Genomic DNA, 18,147 nt, shown 5'->3' with positions numbered 1-18,147 from the left:
AGGGAAATGTTTTACTGCTTGTTTCTTCCGAGTCGCCTCTGTTTTTTCTCCCGAAGACTTGCTTCTCTGGGCCTTGACTTGTTACTTTGTGCTCTTTTACCGGTGTTTTGAGTTCTCCTGGCTCTCGCATCTTCCTTCTGCAGTCGTATCCTCCGCCCTGAACGTAAGCACACATTCCTGCAATATTCTGTATTTTATATCAAGTCACTTCACTCACCTTCTGCCTTTCCTCCTAGATCTCCACATCAAAATCTGTTCCCTCCTGGCTTCCCTCCACAATCCTCACCTCTTCTCCCTGTCATACCGTCCACTTCTCCTCACCAAGTATTATGCTAATGAATTACTTTTACTGCTTTCCACTGCCTCGTCTGTCCTGCCTTGTTGTCTGGGTCCCACTAACCGGGACAGATTTCTGCTTCAGTACATCAAATCAGATTCTAACAACTCCTTCAAAGTGTCATGTCTTGTATCTTAATAATGTTATATTAAATGCTTGACTGAAGTATACTGATCTGTTCTGGTCTTTACTCCTGCCACCACAGAATAGTCACTGAAGTCAGCTGATCTCCAAATAATGACGTGTGTAACTTTAAAAACAATTTGGCTGCACCGGTGGCGAGTTCGGTGAGTTACATTACAGGGAGTGAATCATTATGCAAGCATTTGTTGTGAGCTTTATATTTTTGATTCATTCTTCATTACTCTGTAGGGGGCAGCAGTGGCTCAGTTGGTGGAGCGGCCGCCTACCCACTGGCGGCTCGGAGGATGTTGAAGTGTCCCTGGGCAAGACACTGAACCCCCAACAGCCAATCTCCATCCAGGCCATGCAGTCCGGTCCCAAGCCCAGAACAAACTGGGGAGGGTTGTGTCAGGAAGGGCTGAAGACAATATAACAATTACTCTGTAGATTTCTGTGTTTACTTTGACATGAACTATTTGTATTTAAGCAAATCTAAATTTTTTGGGGATTTAAAGTTGTAAAAGAATAAAAACGGCCTGTAGAAGTCTGGGTAGTGAGTGCTGACAAGGATCTGATGACGTGAAACAAAATAATGTGACTGACTCCTGGGAACAGTTGAGTCAGGGCAGAGACGATGGGTGTGTGAGTAAACTAAGTGATGGCTGGAAAGAGAAAAAAGCGACAATTAAGCTGTGTCCAACATCAGATCTGTCTGAATACAATGGGTTAGGGTTCAACCTTTATTTATAAATAAATAAATTAGCTTAGCTGCAAAAAGCTACAGTTATTCCTTATTGATAGTTCTGATTGTGAAATGTTTGAAAGAATGATTTAAGGTGATATTCTACAGTGTCCACATCCTTGAATTATTGAGCACAACCTGTACAGTTTAAATCCTACAGTGATAAACTATAATACTATAATAAAACACCAAGTCACCGAGACATGTTCAAAGCTGCGCACAAAGGGGGTTTGAGATGCAATTCAATTCAATTCAATTCAACTTTATTTATATAGCGCCAATACACAACAAAGTCATCTCAGGGCACTTTACAGAATAAAGTCAAGATTATAAAGATATATAAATAGAACCCAACAATTCCCCCTGGAGCAAGCCATAGGCAACAGTGGAGAGGAAAAACTCCCTTTAACGGAAGAAACCTCCAGCAGAACCAGGCTCAGGGTGGACGGCCATCTGCCTCGACCGGTTTGGGTGAGTGGAAAGGGGAGAGAGAAAAGAACAGAGCAACAAAAAGCAACAACACACATTCCGAGCTCCTTGCTACACTGTGTTAGTTCATTTGCAATAGCTGATCTCACTGATAATTCCATTCTCACCTAAAGGTGAACATGTAAATACATTTCATGTTTCACATGATGGAAAAAATTCATTAAACACAAACAAGAAAAACAAGCAATGAGCTGCACCGTGATGGAGATGCCTGAGTGTGTCACAGAGCTGAACCTCACGGACACGACAGCTTTAACACTACAGTCACTAATGTCAAATGTCTTTAGACTGTGGGAGGAAACAGAAACAGTTTGACAATACAATGTCCTCATTAAATGGACAGACTAGTCCAACATCACTATACCAGCAGAAATGTGTCAGAAGTCACTCAACAAGTTTCTGTTGACAACTGTTACCACTTCTGAGAAAAGGAGGGAGGCCACACCTGATGCAGGACATCTGTAGAAGGTGTTTACACATTAGTGGATGTCACCTTAACTTCCCTGTGTGGATAGAAAAGCTATTTGTTCAGTCTCAGTTGCATCAAGCACTGCAGTTGGAGAAATGGCCCTTTAGTCATAGCAGTCACTGGGGGCAGCTGTTTTGGGTGAAGACTTGACCTGAAACAAGGGAAGACACACCAGCAAGACCATGAACTAATTTATGATGAATTTCATTTTGGAAATATTTGTCTGCACCTGGTGTATTGGTGACTGACAGTGTTTCTGCTAAGCATGACATTAGTTTTCTGATGACTGATCTGCTGCTATTCATTAATCAACTAAACTCAATGTCTTTTGTTGTTTGTTTTCCTTGACATGAGGCTGGTTCCCCGTTCTAATTTTAGCTGACAGGCAAAGTAGAGTAGACAATAATCTGTCTCAGTTTGTGAAATGTGGAAGTTTGAAGAGGCAGTGATTTAAACATTCTCATAAATAACTTGTGTTTAAGTTAAAATAAATGACCGATGGTCACTTTCCCTGAGGCTTTGTTCTATTTTGTTCAAATTATAAAAAAAAGAGACGTCTGGCAGCTCTCCCAGTCTCTACTATAGGTGTGGTACCTCAGCCAGTCTCAGCTGACACATCCCGAAAAGGTCCCCACATGACCAAAATACACAGACAACCATTCACACCGAGTTCTTTGTGTTGTCAATCATCCATAACTTGTATTAAACAACATCATAACGTCACAAAAGCTGAAGCTCGAATCCATCTTCACTAAAATGTATTAAACCAGTTCTTTAAAAAATGCACTTCACAGGCAACAAAAAGTGTGAGCAATGTGACCACACCTCACACAGGACATAAAGATCAAACCCACATCCTTGTTCAGTGACAATATAAAAGCTGTGGAATTAGGCAGCATCGTCACTTCACAGCATCAGAAGAGCCAGAGACCCTGAACATCACAATCTGTAAGTTTTTAATGACTTTGCCATTTTTATTAAGTTACACATCTGTTCTTATAATGTACTTCAACTGTGATGTGTAATAAATTCTATGAGCAAAACAGTTGTTAACTTTTAATGCTTTAAGTATTTTACGTGTAAAAAACTATGTGGGTAAATTTAGCTATAATTTGAACTTTGAAATTTAATTAATGCAGAAAAAAGTCTGAGTAATTTCAGAAATAGCTGCTTAACATACCTGAATAAAGTTTTTTCAATTAAACACAATATAATACAGCTCTGCCTTAAATTCTACTTTTGCCAGCTTATAATTTCTCAGTTTTTAAGTGGAAACTGCCAGAAAGGTGATAATTCTACTCTGTTTATTATTGAGGTCGACGTAGGTGGTGGAGTCGTACAAGAGTGGATTATAAAAACAAGTGGTTCTAATGTTTTGGCCACATCATTCATTTTAAACAAAGTGGCCACTGTGTGTTCAAATGCACAGACTGACAGATAACATTAAGCCTGGTTGGTGTTTACAGCTCTCAATGATTAAATATTGTAATAAAAGTGATAAAATAACTTAGTTTGACATCACTTTAGTAATTTGGTTAAGTTATCAGATTCCTGCCAAACCTGATTAATGTTCTGTTGTTTTAAAAACTGAATGTAACAAAAAGCAGTGATTCTATTTTGAACAGAAAAAACTTTCTACAATGAAGATGAAGATCTGTGTCCTGCTTCTTCTCTGTGTTGGTGAGAGAAAATTATTTATTACCAAGAAAATATGTTAATAAACTGTTTTATATGTGGGATAAAATCAATCTTCTTACACTGATCCATTCATGTTGCTGCTGAACAGCATCAGGCTACGCACAGGTTGCAACCACAGTTTCTCCAACATCTACAGATGCCACAACCACCTTAACTCCTACAACTACAGCTCCAACGACAACTCCTTCAACAACAACTAGCACTGGTTCTTCAACCACAACTGCTTCTACAACCAGTGCTGCTTCAGCATCAGCCACGACTTCTGCTACAACCAAACCTGCCTCCTCTGCAGTCATCAACAAAACAAGCTTTGTCTTAATCATAGCAGTTGTAACAGCAGTTCTTTGGAATTAAGAAATGGACTGGAACATGAAATCAAAGAGCAGGCATTAGGTAACAGTAAATACACAATCTATAGTCTATGAAATGGCTTTAACTGATTTTCTAAACATTAAATTAATTTTACCACTAGTCTCATAACAATGTCACATGTTAAGTACTTAAGTACACATCAAGCTCACTCTTTATCCTAATAGCACAAACAAGTAGTAACTATCACTGACCACTATGAACATCCACACAGAACCATATGAACCATTGAAAGTGAATAAACAACATGAGCAGCTCTTACATGTAATGTATTTAATATCTGTGTTAGTTTCATAGATGATGACATTATGTTGGAGGTGTTCAGTGGGTGAAAATTTAATGTGGTGATTGTTCTGTGTGTGCTTGACAATAGACTGTGTCAGTTATTAAAAGTATTAACATATAAAATGCTACAAGTTGTGTTTTTTTTATATATACAGCCCAACATTGTAGCCAAATGGTGATATAATAAAACACTGTAAAACAATGAGTTCATAATTACAAAAACAATTCAAGTCTAAAAATAAACGTATTTGCACCTATAATAAACGCAGTACATAAAACAGCATTTACACCAACCAGCCACAGCCTTACGACCACCTGTACAATATAACACAATCCAATACAGCACCGTGAATTATACTTTTACAAGGTTAGAATTTCTCAGTTTAAGTTGGAACAGACAGCAAAGTGCCAATTCTACCCTGTGTTTCTTACTGAGGTCATAGTGGGAGGTGGAGTCGCACTGGAGTGTATTATATTAAGAACCCAACCAGTCAACACTTTGTAAATGCTTTACAATACAGTAAATGTTTTACTACTAATTGCTACTTTGAATTTGTTAAATTAAAAAAACAGCTGTGCAAGTCTATATTTCTATATTTCTTCTCATTCTTTTTTACTAATGTCCTTAAGTTCTTTTATACATTTGACAGTAACTATCAGTCCAAAATGGTGGAGGTGCAGCTCTGCTGCAACATATTAGCTTTTTGCTTCTTGTAACGTGTAGTTTTTTTAAATGAAGGGGTTTAGTGAGGAGAGTCAATCGGCTTCTAAAAAACTCCCACACATTATTCTTGGTTGTCTTGACCCAGGATTTAATTCAATTCAACTTTATTAATATAGCGCTACTTCACAACAACAGTCTTCTGAAGGCACTTGACAGAATAAACTCAAGACTGCATAGATAAAGAGAGAAAAATCCTGGAAGTTTGAGGAGGCATTGATTTAAACTGTCTCATAAATAATTCCAACAACAAATTTGTGCAGTCTTGAATTCACATGGGTTTTTAAGGTCACATCATTCATTTTAAACAAAGTGGCCACTGTGTGTTCAAATGCACAGACTGTCATAACATTAAGCCTGGTTGGTGTTTACAGCTCTCAATGATTAAATATTGTAATAAAAGTGATAAAATAACTTAGTTTGACATCACTTTAGTAATTTGGTTAAGTTATCAAATTCCTGCCAAAGCTGATTAATGTTCTGTTGTTTTTAAAAACTGAACGTAACAAAAAGCAGTGATTCTATTTTGAACAGAAAAAAACTTTCTACAATGAAGATGAAGATCTGTGTCCTGCTTCTTCTCTGTGTTGGTGAGAGAAAATTATTTATTACCAAGAAAATTTGTTAATAAACTGTTTTGTATGTGGGATAAAATCAATGTTCTTACACTGATCCATTCATATTGCTGCTTAACAGCATCAGGCAACGCAGACGTTACAACCACAGCTTCTCCAACATCTACAGATGCCACAAACACCTTAACTCCTACAACAACTTTACCCACTACAGCAACTAAAACAACCACAGCTACTGCCATGAAAACCACAGCTCCTGGTAGAAAAACCACAGCTACTTCCACGAAAACCACAGCTGCTGGTAGAAAAACCACAGCTACTGCCATGAAAACCACAGATCCTCGTAGAAAAACCACAGCTACTGCCATGAAAACCAAAACTCCTGGTAGAAAAACCACAGCTGCTACCATGAAAACCACAGGTCCTCGTAGAAAAACCACAGCTACTGCCATGAAAACCAAAACTCCTGGTAAAAAAACCACAGCTGCTACCATGAAAACCAGATCCTCGTAGAAAAACCACAGCTGCTACCATGAAAACCACAGATCCTCGTAGAAAAACCACAGCTGCTACCATGAAAACCACAGATCCTCGTAGAAAAACCACAGCTACTTACACGAAAACCACAGCTGCTGGTAGAAAAACCACAGCTACTGCCATGAAAACCACAGCTCCTGGTAGAAAAACCACAGCTGCTACCACGAAAACCACAGATCCTCGTAGAAAAACCACAGCTACTGCCATGAAAACCAAAACTCCTGGTAGAAAAACCACAGCTGCTACCATGAAAACCACAGCTGCTGGTAGAAAAACCACAGTTACTGCCATGAAAACCACAGATCCTCGTAGAAAAACCACAGCTGCTACCATGAAAACCACAGATCCTCGTAGAAAAACCACAGCTGCTACCATGAAAACCACAGATCCTCGTAGAAAAACCACAGCTACTTACACGAAAACCACAGCTGCTGGTGGAAAAACCACAGCTACTGCCATGAAAACCACAGCTCCTGGTAGAAAAACCACAGCTGCTACCACGAAAACCACAGATCCTCGTAGAAAAACCACAGCTACTGCCATGAAAACCAAAACTCCTGGTAGAAAAACCACAGCTGCTACCATGAAAACCACAGCTGCTGGTAGAAAAACCACAGTTACTGCCATGAAAACCACAGATCCTCGTAGAAAAACCACAGCTACTTCCACGAAAACCACAGCTGCTGGTAGAAAAACCACAGCTGCCAGAGCAACGACTAAAGCTGCTGGAGCAAGAATGACAGTTGCTGGAGCTACAACCACAGCTGGTGCAGCAACAGCTACAACAACCACAGCTGTTGGAGCAATGAGCACAGCTGCTGGAGCAACAACTACAGCTACCGAAGCAACGACCAAAGCTGAAGGAACAACTACGACCACAGCTGCAGGAGCAACAATGACCTCAGTTGCTGGAACATTGACTACAGCTGTTGAAGCAACATTAACCACAGGTGCTGAAGCAACGACCAAGACTGAAGGAGCAATGAGCACAGCTACTGCCACAAAACCCATAACTGGAGGAGCAACAACAACCAAAGCTAACGGAGCAACGACCACATCTGCTGGAGCAACGACTACAGCTGCTGCTGCCACAAACACCACAGCTGGTATAGCAACATCAACAACCACAGTTGCCGTAGCAACAACCCTGGATGCTGAAGCAACAACTACAGCTGAAGGAGCAATAACCTCAGTTTCTGGAGCAACGACTACAGCTGCCGGAGCAACGAATACGGCCACGGCTGAAGGACCAATGAGCACAGCTGCTGCGACAAAAGCCACAACTGTTGGAGCAACAACAACCAAAGCTAACGGAGCATCGACCACAACTAACGGAGCAACTTCCACAGCTGCTGGAGCAACTACTACAGCTGCTGGAGCAACGACTACAGCTGCTGGAGCAACAATGACAGTTGCTGGAGCTACAACAACAGCTGGTGGAGCAACAACTACAGCTGAAGGAGCAATAACCTCAGTTTCTGGAGCAACGACTACAGCTGCCGGAGCAACGAACACAGCCACGGCTGAAGGAGCAATGAGCACAGCTGCAGGAGCAACAATGACCTCAGTTGCTGGAACATTGACTACAGCTGCTGAAGCAATATTAACCACAGGTGCTGAAGCAACGACCAAGGCTGAAGGAGCAATGAGCACAGCTACTGCCACAAAAGCCACAACTGGAGGAGCAACAACAACCAAAGCTAACGGAGCAACGACCACATCTGCTGGAGCAACGACTACAGCTGCTGCTGCCACAAACACCACAGCTGGTATAGCAACATCAACAACCACAGTTGCCGTAGCAACAACCCTGGATGCTGAAGCAACAACTACAGCTGAAGGAGCAATAACCTCAGTTTCTGGAGCAACGACTACAGCTTCCGGAGCAACGAACACAGCTTCCAGAGCAACGAACACGGCCACGGCTGAAGGACCAATGAGTACAGCTGCTGCGACAAAAGCCACAACTGTTGGAGCAACAACAACCAAAGCTAACGGAGCATCGACCACAACTAACGGAGCAACTTCCACAGCTGCTGGAGCAACTAATACAGCTGCTGGAGCAACGACTACAGCTGCTGGAGCAACAATGACAGTTGCTGGAGCTACAACCACACCTGGTGGAGCAACAACTGCAACAGCCACAGCTGCTGGGGCAACAAGCACAGCTGAAGGAGCAATGACCACAATTGCCAAAGTTACGACCACAGCTGCTGGAGCAACAATTACAGCTGTTGTGACAAAGACCACAGCTGCTGCCACAAAAAACACAGCAGCTCGAGCAACAACTACAACAACCAAAGTTAACGGAGCAACAACCACAGCTGCTGGAGCAACAATGACAGTTGCTGGAGCTACAACAACAGCTGGTGGAGCAACAACTACAACAACCACAGCTGCTGGAGCAACAAGCACAGCGGAAGGAGCAATAACCACAGCTGCTGGAGCAACAACTACAGCTACCGAAGCAACGACCAAAGCTGAAGGAACAACTACGACCACAGCTGCAGGAGCAACAATGACCTCAGTTGCTGGAACATTGACTACAGCTGCTGAAGCAACATTAACCACAGGTGCTGAAGCAACGACCAAGACTGAAGGAGCAATGAGCACAGCTACTGCCACAAAACCCATAACTGGAGGAGCAACAACAACCAAAGCTAACGGAGCAACGACCACATCTGCTGGAGCAACGACTACAGCTGCTGCTGCCACAAACACCACAGCTGGTGTAGCAACATCAACAACCACAGTTGCCGTAGCAACAACCCTGGATGCTGAAGCAACAACTACAGCTGAAGGAGCAATAACCTCAGTTTCTGGAGCAACGACTACAGCTTCCGGAGCAACGAACACAGCTTCCGGAGCAACGAACACGGCCACGGCTGAAGGACCAATGAGCACAGCTGCTGCGACAAAAGCCACAACTGTTGGAGCAACAACAACCAAAGCTAACGGAGCATCGACCACAACTAACGGAGCAACTTCCACAGCTGCTGGAGCAACTACTACAGCTGCTGGAGCAACGACTACAGCTGCTGGAGCAACAATGACAGTTGCTGGAGCTACAACAACAGCTGGTGGAGCAACAACTACAACAACCACAGCTGCTGGAGCAACAAGCACAGCTGAAGGAGCAATGACCACAGTCGCCAAAGTTACGACCACAGCTGCTGGAGCAACAACCACAGCTGCTGGAGCAACAATGACAGTTGCTGGAGCTACAACCACATCTGGTGAAGCAACAACTACAGCTACCGAAGCAACGACCAAAGCTGAAGGAACAACTACGACCACAGCTGCAGGAGCAACAATGACCTCAGTTGCTGGAACATTGACTACAGCTGCTGAAGCAACATTAACCACAGGTGCTGAAGCAACGACCAAGACTGAAGGAGCAATGAGCACAGCTACTGCCACAAAACCCATAACTGGAGGAGCAACAACAACCAAAGCTAACGGAGCAACGACCACATCTGCTGGAGCAACGACTACAGCTGCTGCTGCCACAAACACCACAGCTGGTGTAGCAACATCAACAACCACAGTTGCCGTAGCAACAACCCTGGATGCTGAAGCAACAACTACAGCTGAAGGAGCAATAACCTCAGTTTCTGGAGCAACGACTACAGCTTCCGGAGCAACGAACACAGCTTCCGGAGCAACGAACACGGCCACGGCTGAAGGACCAATGAGCACAGCTGCTGCGACAAAAGCCACAACTGTTGGAGCAACAACAACCAAAGCTAACGGAGCATCGACCACAACTAACGGAGCAACAACCACTGCTGCTGGAGCAACAATTACAGCTCTTGTGACAAAAACCACAGCTGCTGCCACAAAAGCTACAGCCTCTTCTTCAGTCACCAACAAGATAAGTTTTCTTTTAATCATAGCAGTCACTACATCAGTCTTCTGGAATTAGAAGCTGGACTAAAACGGGATTATATCATTTTATCAGCCTTCACTTTTCTTAATTGTTTGCTAGGTGTCTCTTTGTTAAAAAACTAAATGTACTTTGTAAACCCAGACCTGTTGCTACACACAAACTGCTAGTTTTTTCATCCTAAAAAAAGAGAACACTGTAAATTCAAATTCAAAAGTAGCATGAAAACCAATCACCTTAAAAATCCAAGTAAACTGGAATAGGAATTGTATTTCTACTTACAAATCCTTATTAAATCCACTACATTTACCATGTGGATTGACCCAACTAAACAAACTATGTACCTAAAAATACCTTCAGTTTGAAATAAAAATGCTGAGAACTGAAAACTGAGTTGAGTGTACTGTGTGCTGTTTGGCCAACTAACGTGACATTTCCTACAACTTTGAATGTGTGTTGCAGTCACAATAACAGCAGCAGCAGCTCAGTCCCACAACAGTGTGAAGTTGCTGCCTCCCATTGGATAAGTGCTGTCATTGCCTCATTTGTTGCTACTGTACTTGATTGTTTCAACTGCCCTCACCTGTTGCCTGTGCCGCTCTCTCTGCTAGAACGTCTTTCTGTCTTCCGAGGGAAATGTTTTACTGCTTGTTTCTTCCGAGTCGCCTCTGTTTTTTCTCCCGAAGACTTGCTTCTCTGGGCCTTGACTTGTTACTTTGTGCTCTTTTACCGGTGTTTTGAGTTCTCCTGGCTCTCGCATCTTCCTTCTGCAGTCGTATCCTCCGCCCTGAACGTAAGCACACATTCCTGCAATATTCTGTATTTTATATCAAGTCACTTCACTCACCTTCTGCCTTTCCTCCTAGATCTCCACATCAAAATCTGTTCCCTCCTGGCTTCCCTCCACAATCCTCACCTCTTCTCCCTGTCATACCGTCCACTTCTCCTCACCAAGTATTATGCTAATGAATTACTTTTACTGCTTTCCACTGCCTCGTCTGTCCTGCCTTGTTGTCTGGGTCCCACTAACCGGGACAGATTTCTGCTTCAGTACATCAAATCAGATTCTAACAACTCCTTCAAAGTGTCATGTCTTGTATCTTAATAATGTTATATTAAATGCTTGACTGAAGTATACTGATCTGTTCTGGTCTTTACTCCTGCCACCACAGAATAGTCACTGAAGTCAGCTGATCTCCAAATAATGACGTGTGTAACTTTAAAAACAATTTGGCTGCACCGGTGGCGAGTTCGGTGAGTTACATTACAGGGAGTGAATCATTATGCAAGCATTTGTTGTGAGCTTTATATTTTTGATTCATTCTTCATTACTCTGTAGGGGGCAGCAGTGGCTCAGTTGGTGGAGCGGCCGCCTACCCACTGGCGGCTCGGAGGATGTTGAAGTGTCCCTGGGCAAGACACTGAACCCCCAACAGCCAATCTCCATCCAGGCCATGCAGTCCGGTCCCAAGCCCAGAACAAACTGGGGAGGGTTGTGTCAGGAAGGGCTGAAGACAATATAACAATTACTCTGTAGATTTCTGTGTTTACTTTGACATGAACTATTTGTATTTAAGCAAATCTAAATTTTTTGGGGATTTAAAGTTGTAAAAGAATAAAAACGGCCTGTAGAAGTCTGGGTAGTGAGTGCTGACAAGGATCTGATGACGTGAAACAAAATAATGTGACTGACTCCTGGGAACAGTTGAGTCAGGGCAGAGACGATGGGTGTGTGAGTAAACTAAGTGATGGCTGGAAAGAGAAAAAAGCGACAATTAAGCTGTGTCCAACATCAGATCTGTCTGAATACAATGGGTTAGGGTTCAACCTTTATTTATAAATAAATAAATTAGCTTAGCTGCAAAAAGCTACAGTTATTCCTTATTGATAGTTCTGATTGTGAAATGTTTGAAAGAATGATTTAAGGTGATATTCTACAGTGTCCACATCCTTGAATTATTGAGCACAACCTGTACAGTTTAAATCCTACAGTGATAAACTATAATACTATAATAAAACACCAAGTCACCGAGACATGTTCAAAGCTGCGCACAAAGGGGATTTGAGCTGCACATTCCGAGCTCCTTGCTACACTGTGTTAGTTCATTTGCAATAGCTGATCTCACTGATAATTCCATTCTCACCTAAAGGTGAACATGTAAATACATTTCATGTTTCACATGATGGAAAAAATTCATTAAACACAAACAAGAAAAACAAGCAATGAGCTGCACCGTGATGGAGATGCCTGAGTGTGTCACAGAGCTGAACCTCACGGACACGACAGCTTTAACACTACAGTCACTAATGTCAAATGTCTTTAGACTGTGGGAGGAAACAGAAACAGTTTGACAATACAATGTCCTCATTAAAAGGACAGACTAGTCCAACATCACTATACCAGCAAAAATGTGTCAGAAACAGTAAGTCACAAGTTTGTGTGAACTGTTAGCACTTCAGAGAAAAGGAGGGAGGCCACACCTGATGCAGGACATCTGTAGAAGGTGTTTACACATTAGTGGATGTCACCTTAACTTCCCTGTGTGGATAGAAAAGCTATTTGTTCAGTCTCAGTTGCATCAAGCACTGCAGTTGGAGAAATGGCCTTTTAGTCATAGCAGTCACTGGGGGCAGCTGTTTTGGGTGAAGACTTGACCTGAAACAAGGGAAGAAACACCAGCAAGACCATGAACTAATTTATGATGCATTTCATTTTGGAAATATTTGTCTGCACCTGGTGTATTGGTGACTGACAGTGTTTCTGCTAAGCATGACATTAGTTTTCTGATGACTGATCTGCTGCTATTCATTAATCAACTAAACTCAATGTCTTTTGTTGTTTGTTTATCTTGACATGAGGCTGGTTCCCCGTTCTAATTTTAGCTGACATGCAAAGTAGAGAGATATTTATCATCTGCCTATCGATTTGTATTTGACTGCATTATATTTCAGACTGTTTACTAGACTGTGTAGTATAATGCAGTGCATTGTTTTGTAGTCTAACTTTGGATGAGCATCATAAAACTGTAAAAATGGTAAATGCAACACGATACATTTCTGATAGTTATTCGTCTTGACTTCTTCTATTCTTAAATTCTTATTTATGACTCAGTTCAGTCTCTTTAGCTGACCAGTCTCAGCTGACACATCCCGAAAAGGTCCCCACATGACCAAAATACACAGACAACCATTCACACCGAGTTCTTTGTGTTGTCAATCATCCATAACTTGTACGAAACAACATCATAACGTCACAAAAGCTGTCGAATCCATCTTCACTAAAATGTATTAAACCAGTTCTTTAAAAACTGCACTTCACAGACAACAAAAAACGTGTGAGCAATGTGACCACACCTCACACAGGACATAAAGATCAAACCCACATCTTTGTTCAGTGACAATATAAAAGCTTTGGAATTAGGCAGCATCGTCACTTCACAGCATCAGAAGAGCCAGAGACCCTGAACATCACAATCTGTAAGTTTTTAATGACTTTGCCATTTTTATTAAGTTACACATCTGTTCTTATAATGTACTTCAACTGTGATGTGTAATAAATTCTATGAGCAAAACAGTTGTTAACTTTTAATGCTTTAAGTATTTTACGTGTAAAAAACTATGTGGGTAAATTTAGCTATAATTTGAACTTTGAAATTTAATTAATGCAGAAAAAAGTCTGAGTAATTTCAGAAATAGCTGCTTAACATACCTGAATAAAGTTTTTTCAATTAAACACAATATAATACAGCTCTGCCTTAAATTCTACTTTTGCCAGCTTATAATTTCTCAGTTTTTAAGTGGAAACTGCCAGAAAGGTGATAATTCTACTCTGTTTATTATTGAGGTCGACGTAGGTGGTGGAGTCGTACAAGAGTGGATTATAAAAACAAGTGGTTCTAATGTTTTGGCCACATCATTCATTTTAAACAAAGTGGCCACTGTGTGTTCAAATGCACAGACTGACAGATAACATTAAGCCTGGTTGGTGTTTACAGCTCTCGATGATTAAATATTGTAATAAAAGTGATAAAATAACTTAGTTTGACATCACTTTAGTAATTTGGTTAAGTTATCAGATTCCTGCCAAATCTGATTAATGTTCTGTTGTTTTAAAAACTGAATGTAACAAAAAGCAGTGATTCTATTTTGAACAGGAAAAAACTTTCTACAATGAAGGTGAAGATCTGTGTCCTGCTTCTTCTCTGTGTTGGTGAGAGAAAATTATTTATTACCAAGAAAATATGTTAATAAACTTTTATATGTGGGATAAAATCAATCTTCTTACTCTGATCCATTCATGTTGCTGCTGAACAGCATCAGGCAACGCACAGGTTGCAACCACAGTTTCTCCAACATCTACAGATGCCACAACCACCTTAACTCCTGCAAGAACTTTACCCACTACAGAAACAACAACCACAGATATTCCAACCATCACAACCCCTTCAACTACAGATCCAACGACAACCCCGTCAACTACAGTTCAAACGACAACCCCGTCAACTACAGTTGAAACGACAACCCCGTCAACTACAGTTGAAACGACAACCCCGTCAACTACAGTTCAAACGACAACCCCGTCAACTACAGTTCAAACGACAACCCCGTCAACTACAGTTCAAACGACAACCCCGTCAACTACAGTTCAAACGACAACCCCGTCAACTACAGTTCAAACGACAACCCCGTCAACTACAGTTCAAACGACAACCCCGTCAACTACAGTTCAAACGACAACCCCGTCAACTACAGTTCAAACGACAACCCCGTCAACTACAGTTCAAACGACAACCCCTTCAACTACAGTTCAAACGACAACCCCTTCAACTACAGATCCAACGACAACCCCGTCAACTACAGTTCAAACGACAACCCCGTCAACTACAGTTCAAACGACAACCCCTTCAACTACAGTTCAAACGACAACCCCGTCAACTACAGTTCAAACGACAACCCCGTCAACTACAGTTCAAACGACAACCCCGTCAACTACAGTTCAAACGACAACCCCGTCAACTACAGTTCAAACGACAACCCCGTCAACTACAGTTCAAACGACAACCCCTTCAACTACAGTTCAAACGACAACCCCTTCAACTACAGATCCAACGACAACCCCGTCAACTACAGTTCAAACGACAACCCCGTCAACTACAGTTCAAACGACAACCCCTTCAACTACAGTTCAAACGACAACCCCGTCAACTACAGTTCAAACGACAACCCCGTCAACTACAGTTCAAACGACAACCCCTTCAACTACAGTTCAAACGACAACCCCTTCAACTACAGATCCAACGACAACCCCGTCAACTACAGTTCAAACGACAACCCCGTCAACTACAGTTCAAACGACAACCCCTTCAACTACAGTTCAAACGACAACCCCGTCAACTACAGTTCAAACGACAACCCCTTCAACTACAGTTCAAACGACAACCCCGTCAACTACAGTTCAAACGACAACCCCCTCAACTACAGTTCAAACGACAACCCCGTCAACTACAGTTCAAACGACAACCCCTTCAACTACAGTTCCAACGACAACCCCGTCAACTACAGTTCAAACGACAACCCCGTCAACTACAGCTCCAACCACAACCCCGTCAACAACAGTTCCACCGACAACCCCTTCAACTACAGTTCCAACGACAACCCCGTCAACTACAGTTCCAACGACAACCCCGTCAACTACAGTTCAAACGACAACCCCTTCAACTACAGTTCAAACGACAACCCCGTCAACTACAGTTCAAACGACAACCCCGTCAACTACAGTTCAAACGACAACCCCTTCAACTACAGTTCAAACGACAACCCCTTCAACTACAGATCCAACGACAACCCCGTCAACTACAGTTCAAACGACAACCCCGTCAACTACAGTTCAAACGACAACCCCTTCAACTACAGTTCAAACGACAACCCCGTCAACTACAGTTCAAACGACAACCCCTTCAACTACAGTTCAAACGACAACCCCGTCAACTACAGTTCAAACGACAACCCCGTCAACTACAGTTCAAAGACAACCCCGTCAACTACAGTTCAAACGACAACCCCCTCAACTACAGTTCAAACGACAACCCCGTCAACTACAGTTCAAACTAAAACCCCTTCAACTACAGTTCAAACAACAACCCCGTCAACTACAGTTCAAACGACAACCCCCTCAACTACAGTTCAAACGACAACCCCGTCAACTACAGTTCAAACGACAACCCCGTCAACTACAGTTCAAACGACAACCCCGTCAACTACAGTTCAAACGACAACCCCCTCAACTACAGTTCAAACGACAACCCCGTCAACTACAGTTCAAACTAAAACCCCTTCAACTACAGTTCAAACAACAACCCCGTCAACTACAGTTCAAACGACAACCCCCTCAACTACAGTTCAAACGACAACCCCGTCAACTACAGTTCAAACGACAACCCCGTCAACTACAGTTCCAACGACAACCCCGTCAACTACAGTTCAAACGACAACCCCGTCAACTACAGCTCCAACCACAACCCCGTCAACAACAGTTCCACCGACAACCCCTTCAACTACAGTTCCAACGACAACCCCGTCAACTACAGTTCCAACGACAACCCCGTCAACTACAGTTCAAACGACAACCCCGTCAACTACAGCTCCAACCACAACCCCGTCAACAACAGTTCCACCGACAACCCCTTCAACTACAGTTCCAACGACAACTCCTTCAACAACAACTAGCACTGGTTCTTCAGCCCCAACTGCTTCTAGAACCAGTGCTGCTTCAGCATCAGCCACGACTTCTGCTACAACCAAACCTGCCTCCTCTGCAGTCATCAACAAAACAAGCTTTGTTTTAATCATAGCAGTTTTAACAGCAGTTCTTTGGAATTAAGAAATGGACTGGAACATGAAATCAAAGAGCAGGCATTAGGTAACAGTAAATACACAATCTATAGTCTATGAAATGGCTTTAACTGATTTTCTAAACCTAAAATTAATTTTACCACCAGTCTCATAACAATGTCATATGTTAAGTACTTAAGTACACATCAAGCTCACTCTTTATCCTAATAGCACAAACAAGTAGTAACTATCACTGACCACTATGAACATCCACACAGAACCATATGAACCATTGAAAGTGAATAAACAACATGAGCAGCTCTTACATGTAATGTATTTAATATCTGTGTTAGTTTCATAGATGATGACATTATGTTGGAGGTGTTCAGTGGGTGAAAATTTAATGTGGTGATTGTTCTGTGTGTGCTTGACAATAGACTGTGTCAGTTATTAAAAGTATTAACATATAAAATGCTACAAATTGTGTTTTTTTATATATACAGCCCAACATTGTAGCCAAATGGTGATATAATAAAATACTGTAAAACAATGAGTTCATAATTACAAAATCAATTCAAGTTTAAAAATAAACGTATTTGCACCTATAATAAACGCAGTACATAAAACAGCATTTACACCAACCAGCCACAGCCTTACGACCACCTGTACAATATAACACAATCCAATACAGCACCGTGAATTATACTTTTACAAGGTTAGAATTTCTCAGTTTAAGTTGGAACAGACAGCAAAGTGCCAATTCTACCCTGTGTTTCTTACTGAGGTCATAGTGGGAGGTGGAGTCGCACTGGAGTGTATTATATTAAGAACCCAACCAGTCAACACTTTGTAAATGCTTTACAATACAGTAAATGTTTTACTACTAATTGCTACTTTGAATTTCTTAAATTAAAAAAACAGCTGTGCAAGTATATATTTCTATATTTCTTAAGTTCTTTTATACATTTGACAGTAACTATCAGTCCAAAATGGTGGAGGTGCAGCTCTGCTGCAACATATTAGCTTTTTGCTTCTTGTAATGTGTAGTTTTTTATATGAGGGGGTTTAGTGAGGAGAGTCAATCG

At 41.9% G+C, this 18,147-nt stretch overlaps 2 protein-coding genes and 1 long non-coding RNA gene across 4 annotated transcripts; all 3 read left to right on the top strand.

The window, feature by feature from the left end:
• The first annotated feature begins 3,010 nt into the window (after positions 1–3,010).
• Positions 3,011–14,627, top strand: LOC137128411 (uncharacterized). 2 transcript variants are annotated; one of them, XR_010914565.1, is made up of 4 exons: positions 3,011–3,108; positions 3,786–3,840; positions 3,947–5,823; positions 14,546–14,627. It is a non-coding gene; the product is annotated as an uncharacterized lncRNA (long non-coding RNA). The 2 variants fall into 2 exon arrangements; XR_010914561.1 differs by lacking the exon at positions 14,546–14,627 and adding an exon at positions 5,930–6,045.
• Positions 8,295–12,274, top strand: LOC137128351 (autotransporter adhesin BpaC-like). The gene is made up of 2 exons (XM_067506264.1): positions 8,295–11,485; positions 11,571–12,274. The coding sequence occupies exon 1, from the start codon at positions 8,435–8,437 to the stop codon at positions 10,268–10,270; it is 1,836 nt and encodes a 611-aa protein (XP_067362365.1). The 5' UTR covers positions 8,295–8,434; the 3' UTR covers positions 10,271–11,485; positions 11,571–12,274.
• Positions 14,628–16,289: 1,662 nt separating the features above from the next.
• On the top strand, positions 16,290–17,534 carry LOC137102172 (salivary glue protein Sgs-3-like; the record flags this gene model as incomplete). The annotated part of the gene is made up of 1 exon (XM_067481393.1): positions 16,290–17,534. A coding segment is annotated over one exon (822 nt), but the record flags the coding sequence as incomplete, so codon positions are not given.
• Positions 17,535–18,147: the final 613 nt, after the last annotated feature.

The sequence above is a fragment of the Channa argus genome, chromosome 1 (genome assembly GCF_033026475.1).
Source record: "Channa argus isolate prfri chromosome 1, Channa argus male v1.0, whole genome shotgun sequence".
NCBI lineage: Eukaryota > Metazoa > Chordata > Actinopteri > Anabantiformes > Channidae > Channa > Channa argus.
The sequence above is the reverse complement of the archived record's forward strand: the minus strand, read 5'-3'. Positions and strand labels throughout refer to the sequence as shown.

Coding starts and splice junctions, on each gene's coding strand:
- LOC137128351 (XM_067506264.1), top strand. CDS start 8,435: ATGACAGTTGCTGGAGCTACAACCACACCTGGTGGAGCAACAACTGCA.